The sequence below is a fragment of the Trichechus manatus genome, unplaced genomic scaffold, assembly GCF_000243295.1.
Source record: "Trichechus manatus latirostris isolate Lorelei unplaced genomic scaffold, TriManLat1.0 scaffold00262, whole genome shotgun sequence".
NCBI lineage: Eukaryota > Metazoa > Chordata > Mammalia > Sirenia > Trichechidae > Trichechus > Trichechus manatus.
Window position 1 is genome coordinate 1870806 of NW_004444198.1, and position 12618 is coordinate 1883423.

Below are 12618 nucleotides of genomic sequence, written 5' to 3' on the forward strand. Positions count from 1 at the left end.
TTGACCTAGATGTCCCCTGAAAGCATGGTCCCCAGACCCCAACCCCTGCTACTCTGTCCCTCAAAGTGTTTGATCATATTCAGGAAACTTCTTAGCTTTGGTTTAGTCCAGTTGTGCTGACTTCACCTGTAGTGTGTGCTGTCCTTCCCTTCACTTAAGATAATTCTTATCTACTCTCTAGTTAGTAAATAACCCTCACCTTCCTTCCTCACCCTCATAACCATCAAAGAATGTTTTCTTCTGTGTTTAAACCTTTTCTTGAGTTCTTATAATAAAGACCACTAAGTTTTAAGAAAATATCACATGAGGACTGAGAATGTCCTTTTTAATGTTTAGATTGTGATTTCAGGACTTAATATTCTCGTACTACAGTAGATTGTTAGCAATGTTAAACTAATGTAGGGGAAAGCCAAATAATCCCTACTTCCCTCCAAAATTAAAATTATGATTTTCTGTTTTAAAAGTAGATGACTTTTAGAGTTGAGAACTACAGGCATGAGTGGAAATTATAATACTCATTTTGTTCTGCAACATACAAAAACTCACGTCTTTTCTGAAGTACAATCAAAAGTAAATTGATACGTGAGTTTTTCTTCTTGCTAAGATGTGGGATTATATTGGAGAAGGAATATTTTTTGTTACAGAAAGTCATCAATGAGTCTAATAATTCAAACAGGTGTGTTTCTGTTGGTTGAGTTAGGTCTTTCTTCCCAAGGAGCCCAACCATAATAAATAAACCAACTTGTTACTGTTGAGTGGATTCTGACTAATGGTGACCCCATGTATTACAAAGTGGAACGACTTCATAGGATTTTCTTGGCCTTTCTTCCACAGTGCTGCTGGGTGGGTTTGAACCACTAACCTTTAGATTATTTGAGCACGCACCATTTGTGCCACGCAGCCTTGAATAGTGTGTGGCTTTTCACTCTGCTGTCTGAATGATGTAGTTTAGGAAAATACAGACTTTGGTAATGTTAACTCTGAATACACATGGCAAACAGTCCTGAAACCGAAAAACCAAACCCATTGCTGTCAAGTTGATTTGGACTCATAGCGACCCTATAGGACTGGGTAGAGCTGCTCCCATAGGGTTTCCAAGGAGTGGCTGGTGGATTCAAACTGACAGCCTTTTGATCTGCAGCCAAGCTCTTAACCACTGCACCACCAGGGCTCCGAGACCTTTTTATGCACAATAGTTATTCAGCGCAAGTGCTGGGATACATTGTTTATTTAGAATGTAAGATGTTTTTCTACAATGGTTTCAGAACTGCTTTCAGTTGACTTGGTTAATCAATCACTATTTCCTGTGGTTCTCTGAGTGCCATGCCATAATGGAAACAAACTGGAAATAAGCTGATTGTTGTTTTCATGTGAGTCAATCAGAAAAGTTGTTTGTTCTCTCTGGATGTATATATACGTACATACGTATAGATTTAAGTTCTGTATGGCAGTATGAAAGAATACTAAGGCTTAGCGCCTCTCCCCTTCTGCGTCCCACCTGCCTACCCTTTCTCAGAGGAGTTCTAACTGTCACAGGCTGTGGATTGACACAGATCTGAGTCTGAATTCTGGCTGTGTTTCATTATAGCTGTAGCTATTTCTTCATCTGTGAAATGAAAACAGTAGTGATGTTATGAGGATTGAAAGAGAAATGATATGCACAGCACCGAGCAGAGCCTGGTGTTGGGTGCAAGGTAATCACTTAGTAAGTGGTCTCCAGGGTTACTTTATCTATATTCATGTATTCAAGAAAAGATGTTAAAATTGGAGACTATTAATCTGCCAGTACAGGTAATGTTTTCTCCCTCTTTCTCTGCCAGGATGAAAATGGGATAAATAGACCAGTCTGTTCCTATGTTAAACCACTTCGAGCTGGACGTCTTCTAGATACTCCAAGGCAAGCAGCAAGATTTGTTAATGTCCTGGGTTATGAGAGAGCCCCTGTTATTGGAGGAGGAGGTAAACAGGAGCAGTGGTGCACTCTGCTGGCTTTTCTCTGTAGAAACAAGGTATCACATGTGCATAATAGAATTGGACTGCATACATCACAGCTACTTTGAATTTATAGTACATTTCTAGAAGAATTAGACAAAAGTACATTTTGTCAATTTGAACAAGTCAGAATCTTGTTTTCACCATTTTTCGTAACGTTTAAGTGTCAGTAAATAAAGAAAAAACGGCATCTTTATTTTCCCATTTGTGTAGTTTCTTAATTAATGTGATTTCTGTATGGTAGGGGCATACAAGTACTCGTATTCATTCACATGTGATTATAGACATACAGAAGCCAAGATACAGAGGTAGATTAAGCAGTGAATAAGAGGCAGTGCCAGGACTGGAACCATGGTTTCCTAATCCTACTCATGTTAAAATTTGCTTAAGTAGTACATTTTTTAAAGGGGAACATGGCAATACAAAATAAATATAGAACAGAAATCTTGAAATTGTGTGATATTTTGTTGAATTTCAAATACAACTTGATTTTCATAAACTAATTTTATAGGTTATAGAATGTTTCTGTCTTAGTTTACTAGTGCTGCCATAACAAAAATACCACAAGTGGGTGGCTTTTAAGAATAGTTTATTGTCTCATAGTTTTGGAGGTTAAGAGTCCAAATTTAGGGTGTTGACAGGGCTAGGCTGTGTCACCTGTGGGAGGAGATCCTTCCTTGTCTCTCTCAGCTGCTGGCAGCCCTGGGAGTTTCTTGGTGTTCTTTGGCTTGTAGACGGGTCCTTACATGGTGTGTTCCCCGTGTGTATCTCTCTGTGTCTTTTTTTCCCTTTTTATAAAACACACTTAGAAGGGATTAGGCTTAGGGCCCACCCTACTCCTGTCTGTAGGGTCACTATGAGTTGGATCGACTTGACGGGAATAGGTTTGGTTTTTCTACTCCTGTATGACCGCATTAACATAAGAAAAACTGTTTCCAATTGGTCGCATTCACAGACAGGTATAGTGTTTAGGACTTCAAGTATCTTTTTGGGGGACACATTCAGTTCATAACAATTTCCTAATCATCTGTGTTCTAAAATTGTTGATATGTGAGAATAAGCAAGTAAGACAACTTTTAGTATTCAAATTCTGTTGAAACAGGGTAGAAAAAAAGAAATTTCCTTAATATGTTACTGTTTTGAAGTAATTTTGTTTAGTCTGAGGCTGTATAAATAGTATGGGTATTCATGAGGTAAAAAAAGTTATCTTGACTTATTCCAAGCGATAGTTCCTAAAAGTTGTGTGTATGTATTTAAAATTTTTATTGAAGTTTCAAATTCAGTAGGAATGGCACATATTTAAAATTATGATGTAAGTAATTCTTTTGTAAAGCAAATAATCAGCTCGTTGATTTACTATTCTATATTTTCTACCTAAGTTTGTTTAAAGAAAAAGCACACCTTAAAGTAGAAGCTTGAAAATTATTTAACCATTTAAAATACTTTTGTTGTACAAATAACAGCATTACAACAGTAAAGGAAATTTCTAAAGCTGAAACTTCGTTCAGTTTATCAGATCTTTTTATTTTTCTGTTTTTCTTCATGTGTCTTTCATTTTTCCATAATTATAATTATATGTGAAAATTGTCCTTTATAATTTGGCATTATTCTATGAATGTTTTTCCATGTGTTGCTACAATCTGTGGTTTCCAGTTTTTAATGGGTGTGTAAACTTTTCTTGAGTGGATACCCTTGAGTTGACACCTTAACTGTTTTCCTGTTGTAGGAAGTATTTCTTTTGGCTGAGTTAGACTTGCTTCCAATTTACTGATATTATTGTGAATGAATTTTTGCATTGAATATCTTTGAGCATATTGTTATTTTTCTTTTTGTTTTTTTTTTTAGGATAAAATCTTAGAAATTACAAGGTCCAAAAGGTTGGGTAGTAATATATTAAAAGTCAATAATTATAAATTTTATTATAGTTAATTAAAAAAAAAACAAACAGCAGTGTAGTGCTACTAATAGATTTTTTTGGGAAACAAATCACCTCCCATTCTGACACTCAATTATGAAATAGTTGTTTTTGATTTTGCGTATTATCTGTAGTTCTCCACCCCCACAGATCTGTATATTTACATGATTATATCCGGACTGTTTAATGTTTTAATTATACCTTTTTCACAGAATATATTATTGTATACTTTCTATTGTTTTGTAGTCTTCATTTTTTTTTAATTGTGAAAGTAATACAACCACATCAAAGAGAATTTGGAAAACAGAAAAAATTACATATGAACCTATTTCAATAATAACCATTGATAGCATTTTGTTGTGTTTCCTCCCAATAATTTTGCCTATGTATGTATTTGTTTGAAGTTATATGTAAATACTATAACTCATTTTAATTTACATTTGAGTATTTTTCTGTTTGTGTTTCCTGCTATGTGATTGGTCAACTTGTCTGTTCATGTCCCTTAGCTATACATTAGCTGAAATCTTACAGCTTTTTTTTCTATAGTGTATGTGTTCTTTGTAAACTTCTGAACCTGAATGCCCCTTATTAAAGTGTACATGTTATGATTGTTGACTTGGTAAGGACTAATTTGTAAAATAATCCTAAATTAGCATATTTTCTTTTTTCCCCATTGTTGCAGCTTAACACTGGACTAATGATTAAAAGTAAAAAATTTACGAACACATTTTTATTGTAATTCTATATTTAAATATTTGATGAAGAAATAATGTGGAGAGTAAATACTTCATTTTGCTTCATGTCATTCCCTAGGGTGACTGTGAAGACCACGCAAACCTCCTGTGCAGCCTTCTTCTTGGATACGGATTAGAAGCCTTTGTCTGTGTTGGGACGAAGGCCAAGGGAGTGCCTCATGCTTGGGTTATGACTTGTGGCACTGACGGAACCATCACTTTTTGGGAGAGTCTAACAGGACACAGGTTAGTTAAGTTGAAAGCAAAGTGAAAATGAAGATGTCAGTGATTATAAACTATAGGCTCTTTGTTCATATTGATGGTTCTTGAAGGTATACGTTAATACTTTTTTAGTTATTAGAGCTGTTTAAATGTGTGAAAAATCACTTCAATAAAAACAGCTATGTAAATAAATTCTAAGAAAATTTGCACCCCTATAATAATCTTTACCAACATAATATTGATAAAAAAATAAATTCTATTTACTTTCAGTTAGGAAAATTGGCTTTTTTTTTTGATCATCATCCCTAAGCCTGAAAATAAGTTCAAGTGTAAATCATGATATTTTTAAAAAAATTTGATGTGGTTACCAACCCCGTGTTGTAAAATCACTGGACTTTGTTTTTCAGTGTTTTCGCCTGTCATCAGATTTTGAAAGAGTTGAATACTCCCTTTTTCCTGGAACATCCTGTTTCCTTAGCTTCTCTGACATTACTGTCTTTCAATTTAATCCTTCCTCTCTGGCTGTTCTCAGTTTTCCTTCGTCTTATCTTTAACTGTTATAGTTCTAGAGGCACTGGGCCCTTTTCTCATTTTATGCTCTTCCTCCTTGGTTGATAATTGTTTTGGTTAGTTTTGCCTAATAATTTATGGCTAAGTTATTTTAATTGTATTATGTGAGATTAACTGTTTTGATCTTTATTCATAAGAAGATGTACCCGTACAGTGATTATAGAGTAATTAAATTGTGGACATAAAAGAAGGAAAAACAAGTATAAACTCTAGCACTAGGAAAGAGTTATGACTTTAAGTGTTAGAGTAATTTTTTCTCCTCAGTAAGATGCTGCCTTCTTAATTTTTAAGTTCTCATTAAATAAAATTATGATTTAATTTCTTTTAGGTACATCCACAAACCTATCAATCCTGATGGAGCTCCACTTGCTGAGCAGCCTAAACCCTTGTACCCATATCGAACAATTGGTTGTGTTTTCAATCATCAGATGTTCCTGGGAAATTGTCAGCCCTCTGACTCAGTAGAAGTATGTGTTTTTGATTTGAATGATGAATCCAAATGGAAACCAATGAGTGAAGAAGCAATTAAATCTGTGTGTGCTCCAGGAGCTACAACATCGCTTCCTCCCTTTCCACCTCTGTGTGCATCCATGATAGATGCCTCAGTAACAAGTAATGAGATGGAAATGCAGCTACGGCTACTAGTGTCTGAACACAGAAAGGTAATTAACACTGAAATAGTTGTAGTTTTTTCAATTATTTATGTATTTAACTTTTTTTTTGGTGTGTACATAGTGCCATATACTATTATAACCCTGAACAAAGCAAATATAGCCCTGCCCTTCTGAGCTTATAGTTTTGAAATTTATGAGAGTTAAGTTCAGAGACTCAAAAATTTCGAAATTCAAAATTTGCTTTTCTTTTTTTCCATATTCATTTTGGTTGTTTTCTACATTGGTTTCTGTTTGCTTATTTTGTTTTCTTGTTACACTCAGTTGGGTAGATGTAAAAAAAAATCCTCATCCTGATTTTAATTTGCATTTCCCTGATTATTAATGAGATTGAGACTCTTGTTTATTAGCCATTTAGATTCCTTTTTTTGTAAGCTGCCTTAAAGAAGACACAGAAAGCACTAATCATAAAGGAAAAAACTAATACATTTTGCTACATTAACATTAAGAACTTCTGTTCATCAAAAGAAACCACTAAGAGAATGATAAGATACTGGGTACAAATGTTCCTAGTTATTTGCGACACATAGCCAATGGAAGAATAGAATCCAAAATTCCTACAGAAGATACATTTCTAATTTCACTCTTTGGGGTTCCCTAGTAGTCTCCCCACCTTGGTGAGCCTGTTTTCCCTGTTCCTTGAGACCACCAGAGGCAGACTAATATATAGCAAATATGTTCTCTGGGTCCCTGGTTAGTCTTAGTTTTGCTCCCTAAAAATAAGTTTCACTCACTTGCCAACTCATCAAAACATTTTAAAGTGTGTTTTGAAAAATATTTAATCTGAATTTGTAGTGTGTTTCAGTAATAGGGTCAGTCAGGGTACCTAGTCTATTGCAAAGGAAACCCCTCATTACCCTTTTCTTCGATCACTCACATTGCCTGTTACCTTTCTTCTCTTAGGCCCTGTTTATAAAACCTATATTTTATTACATCATAAGAATTATTGTGATAGACAAGACAAAGTTGTGCTAGATGCTAGTGTTGGACAGTAAATCAGCAAGTGAGACTCAAATTTTGTCACAGGAAAAGTAGAGATGATGGTGGACTTTTAGGATCCTTTGTGACCAGTTAAAACCTTGAATGTGAAATCAGGAAATGCTAAAGATCTATTATGATACTCAAAATATTTAGAAATTTTTAGAATTTTTGTAACTATGTGTATGTATGTATATTTTTACTGTATGTGTTTAGATATCAATAGTTCATTTGGTTTTATAAATGAAATTGTAATTGTGTTCAACATTCCACAAGAAACATGTTTAAGCTCCCCAAGGGCCTGTAGCATGTTTTCTTCACGTTTTTATTTCTTAAACAGTATAAAAGTCAGTGCCTTTGACAGAGTAGATGCTCAGTAAATATTTGAGTTTAATTATGTAAACAATTAGTAATTTGTTAACATTTCCCCCTATTACCAAAAAACCAAAACCAAACCCACTGCTGTCTAGTTGATTCCAACTCGTAGCAACACTGTGGGGTTTCTAAGGCTCTAAATCTTATACCGAAGCAGACTGCCACATCTTTCTCCGATGGAGCACCTGGTGGATTCAAACTGCCGACATTTTGGTTATTAGCTGACCACTTTACCACTGCGCCACCAGGGCTCCTCCCCCAACTACAGGTGAGCTTATGGTAGAAGCAGTCAAATTAAACAAATTCAATCATACGAAACTTTAAAGTTAAACAAAATGTGATCTCAAAATTCACTGACACTGTCTTCCATATTAGGACTATGCTGTATGGCCTTTTCTGGTAGATGTTAAAGAAGTATGAGATTATGCATGGATGTGACTGTATGCAGCTATATTCATATATATAATAAAGCACATGAGGGCACAGTTACGGATACTTCTTAGATATAACCAAGCACCTCACGGGATTGGTTTCCTGGGTTTGAAGAATTAAGACCATAGTCTCGTGGGACATCTCAGTCATTTGGCATAATATAGTTCATGAAGTTTATGTTCTACATCCTAGTTTGGTGAGTAATGCTGGGGTCTTAAAAGCTTGTGAGCGGCCATCTAAGATACAACTATTGGTCTCTACATGTCCAGAGCAAAAGAGAAAGAAGGAAACCAAAGACCTGAAGAAACTAATCTACAGGACTAATAGTCTACACGAACCACAGCTTATCTTCCCTGATAACAGAAGAGCTAGCTGGTGCCCGGCTACCACTGCGTACCATTCTAATTAGGACCACAATAGATGGACCCTGATAGAATGGGAGAAAAATGTGGAACAGAACATTAAATTCCTAAAAAAGCAACCAGACTTACTGAGCCAGTTGAGACTGGAGGACTCTTTGAGACTCTTGCCCTGAGATACTCTTTAAACCTCGAAATGAAACTTATCCCTCAGGTCACCTTCTAGCTAAATAACAGATCGGCTTACAAAATAAAGGGTATCAGCTGTGAGTTCTTTGCTTCTTTACAAAATCATCTACATGAGACCAAATGCTCAACAATTATGTTAAAACAAACATGAGAAAGTAAGAGGGCAGGGAAACTAGAGAAATGGAAACAGAACAACCAGAATGGAAATATTGAGGATGTTCATGCATTGTGAATAATGTAACCAGTGTCAGTGAACAGTTTGTGTAGATATTGTTGAATGGGAACTTAATCTGCTGTGTAAACCTTCACCTAAAACACAATGAAATATTTTAAAAATGTGGAATTTAGGTCTTTATGAACATTATCGTATTGATGTTTTTTGACTATTTCTCTTAAGTAAGTTGATGCCTGTAGTTCCTTTTATTTTTATTTCTGTGCATTCCTGTAATAATAGAAACCTAAATTATGACAGGTTTTAAAAATCTTTTCTTGGCATATATTAAAATAATCAACATTTCTAATATAATTGGTTCCTTAAATGTAAATGTATTTCACTTTTTTTATTCTGTTTTGATTGGTATAGGATCTTGGCCTCACTACCATTTGGGAAGACCAGCTTTCCTATCTTTTATCACCAGCTTTGGCTTCCTATGAATTTGAGCGTACGACGAGCATATCTGCAGGCAATGAAGAATTTCAAGATGCCATAAGGAGGGCTGTACCTGATGGTCACACATTTAAAGGGTTCCCAATACATTTTGTGTATAGAAATGCAAGGCGTGCATTTGCCACATGTCTTCGGTAAGGTGTAATTTATGGAATCATAAACGTTTTTGGCTTAGAACTCTTAGAGATCAGTTTGTTCAGTAGTTATTCAGGAATGACATCAGAGTCATATGAGGAGCTTTTGCAAAATACACTTGATTGAGCTTCCTTACCACAGATTTTGGTGCATTAGGTCTGGAATGCAGGCCTAGTATATACTGTGATTTTTACCCAAATAATGTGTGCCTTCTACTTTTGTTTGCCAATGCTCCCTCCCCCTGTGAGGTATCTTTGCAGTGCAAATAAACATAGAAGGTGTGTGTTATTTGTGGAAAAATACGGAATATCTTGACATAAATTTCCCAGTGACTTTGCTGCAGTCTCAGTTGAGAATCTCTGATCTTATCTTTAATTTTTTCAATTTATAGACTATGAGGAGATAGCCTATAATTTCAATAGCTTGGCCAAAATTACAGAGCTGTTGGTAGCAGAGACAGGATTTTTAAAATCTATTTTAAATACTGATTTAGTATACTTCAGAAGTAAGGCCCGGCAGTCTACTTCTGAAAAATCAGCCGTTGAAAACCCTATGTAGCACAGATCTCTGACACACATGGGGTCTCCATGAGTTGTAGTTGACTTGACAATAACAGGTTTGGGGTTTTTTGCTTTTAAGTGGGAGTAAGAAGGTAAAGACTGTGTTCACTTTTTAATTGAATAATTTTTTTTCCTTATATAGGTCTCCTTTCTGTGAAGAAATAATCTGTTGCCGTGGAGACCAGGTGCGACTGGCAGTTCGTGTCCGAGTGTTTACGTACCCTGAATCTGCATGTGCCGTATGGATCATGTTTGCTTGTAAATATCGCTCGGTATTATAGGACCAACATTTCTACAAGAATTCTACCTATGTTTTATTGGAATTTTACACATTGTACATTACTAGCTATTTTAGAGGTTGTCTGTTTTAAAATCACATTCTGGCTTGCATGTCGTATTTCATTTTTGTATATACTTGACTGATAATGTTTGCAAAAATAATGTGGGTATTTAAAAATTAAGGATGAAAAACCTGTATATCTGAGTAGGATTTAGTATAAAGTAAGTGCATATTCTATTTTAATAAATATTACTTTGTTTACAGATATTCAGTAGTTTAAGTACAAATGTAAAATTTATGCAGTTTTCTTTACATTGATAAGTAATCATAAAGCTATTTCTCTAAGGATTTGAGTCATAGTAAAACCAATATGATCATTAATTTTCATAGATTAATGGGATTATTTTATACAGATTGAGAGAAACTAACCACACAACAGATTTATTTATTACGTAGATGAAAATACATTGTGATGAATTATCACGTTTGTAGTTTACCTTTGGCTCTAGACATATTTGTGACTTTCAGAGATTGATGAGAAAACCTTGAAACAAGATTAAGAAAAACTAATGCCAGAAAAGCATAAAAATATTAATAATAAAACTAACCTCACATGAAAGTACATGCATAATTTATAAATATTTATTAATTCTATACATTATAAAAACAAATTCAGTATTTTAGAAAAAAATCTATTGCACCCCTTATTAGTTGTCTGTCTCTGATTTTCTGTGGTCAAAGGATTCATTACAAGGCTCTTTCACGGATTCCATCTTCTGAAACCACTTTTTCACTCTCTTTTTTCCATTGTGGTGTTAAAAGCATCAAAGTATATGTGACTAAGTCTGAGACTTAGAACACGCTATTTGTTTTAAATTGAGCAAATTTTAAAAGTTCTAAAAATGAGCAGAAGTGAGCACTAAAAAGGCTATAGCAATTTGACTTTTTGTAAGAAGCTGCATGATGGAACTGATAGGTTTGATTGTCCATTTACACCTTGTGCATGGTTCTTAATTGGGTTGCTTCATCCATCAATCTTTTTAAATTAACTGTACACAAGTTGGCTGTGCAAATTATTAATCCTTTTCATCACTTTAATTCACCATTGCAAGCAAAATGTTTTAGTGTTTTAAAAAAATTAAAATCTAAAGGCATCCTACATTTACTTTTTATTTTATGGTAACTACTTATGATTTAGCTTGTTTAAAAAGTTTGAAAATACTACTATTCCCTCTTTTGCCAGTTCTTCATTGAAAATGATAATCAGACCTTCTGAGAGTGACATGACAAGAGAATTAGCAAAATATGAATTAAGACGTTTTTATTTTGTTGCCAAAATTACACATAAAGCTATCAATGAGAGAAAATTACTTGTAACATTCAACTTTTGTGACAAACGGTGATGTATGTACGAAAAGGCAGAATCTATTATGATCAAGTCTGTATTAAGATTAAGGCTAGGCTTCCTGCCTTAGTGTAGCAGAGTAACACACGTATTTTGAATGTTCCTTTGGTATAAATTCTAAAATAAATTTGCTTTTTTTGCACTGGCATGAATGAATATTTTTCTCTGAAAATGGTTTATTTCAAAAGATTATCTCAGTGCACTTATCACTAGAATTCTGCTGCTCTTCCTACTAATAATTTCTCTTTTTAAAAAATTAAGCTTACCATTTATATTTAGCTCTGTCTTAAAAGTTATTTTTCTTATTAAAGACATAAAATGTTTTTCGGAGGTGGGGCCAAGATGGTGGAGTAGTCAGACGCTTCCGGTGGACTCTCTTACAACAAAGACCCGAAAACACAAGTGAATTGATTATATATGGTAATCTGGGAGCCCTGAGCATCAAAGGCAGAGTTGAGGAACCTGACTAAGTGGCAGGGGGAGGGAGAGACGGTTCAGAAGCAGCAAGGAGTTGCCAGACCTGACCCAGCAAGACCCTGAGCCCTTCAGGCCTGATCAGTTTTGGGGGTGAGGGTGGGGCAGGCAAGCAGCGGTGCTTTGGAGGCATGTTTTCTGCATCAGGAGAGATCTAGTGCCAGAGTCTACACGGCCACCCAGAACCAATGAGAAGCATCCCTGGATCAGCGAAAGATAATGCGTACGGCCTACTGTGTGGATCAGAAACACCCGTTAGGGAAAAACCTCTCTCCCGTTTACCTCCCCGCTCCCTGCTCTGCACTGGGTCCCAGACCAGCATCAGCAATTGCCAAGTCCCCTGATCCGGAAGTCGGATACATCACATGCCCAGAGCCATTCTCCCTGCCTCGGAGAGTAAACAAATTCACAAAGGGGAAAAAATAAACTGCTGGCTTCCCTAAGCCAGGAACCCAGGGTAGGCACAACTCCTTTGCCTAGGCACAGGCATAAGGGATCCATGTACTTTGAGGGCTTTTCCCCCTGCATAGACTTGTGTGGGCCCTTCTCAGCGATGTAGGCCCTCATTACCACAGTACAACAGGGACTATACCGGAAGTCTAACTTCAACTGTTTCAGCTGTGAAGTGGCTGGTTCTTGACATTTGACACTGCCCATTAA

The 12618-nt window shown here is 35.6% G+C and overlaps 1 protein-coding gene across 1 annotated transcript in view; it reads left to right on the forward strand.

Moving 5' to 3' along the window:
* CEP76 (centrosomal protein 76) overlaps nucleotides 1-11630 on the forward strand; it is a 28935-nt gene extending 17305 nt beyond the window's left edge. Inside the window, exons 7-11 of the mRNA XM_023724818.1 lie at nucleotides 1821-2009; nucleotides 4721-4887; nucleotides 5762-6095; nucleotides 9021-9238; nucleotides 9942-11630. Of these exons, the coding sequence (XP_023580586.1) occupies nucleotides 1821-2009; nucleotides 4721-4887; nucleotides 5762-6095; nucleotides 9021-9238; nucleotides 9942-10080 (1047 nt within the window). The 3' untranslated portion in view covers nucleotides 10081-11630. The remainder of the gene's footprint in view (nucleotides 1-1820; nucleotides 2010-4720; nucleotides 4888-5761; nucleotides 6096-9020; nucleotides 9239-9941) is intronic.
* Nucleotides 11631-12618: the final 988 nt, after the last annotated feature.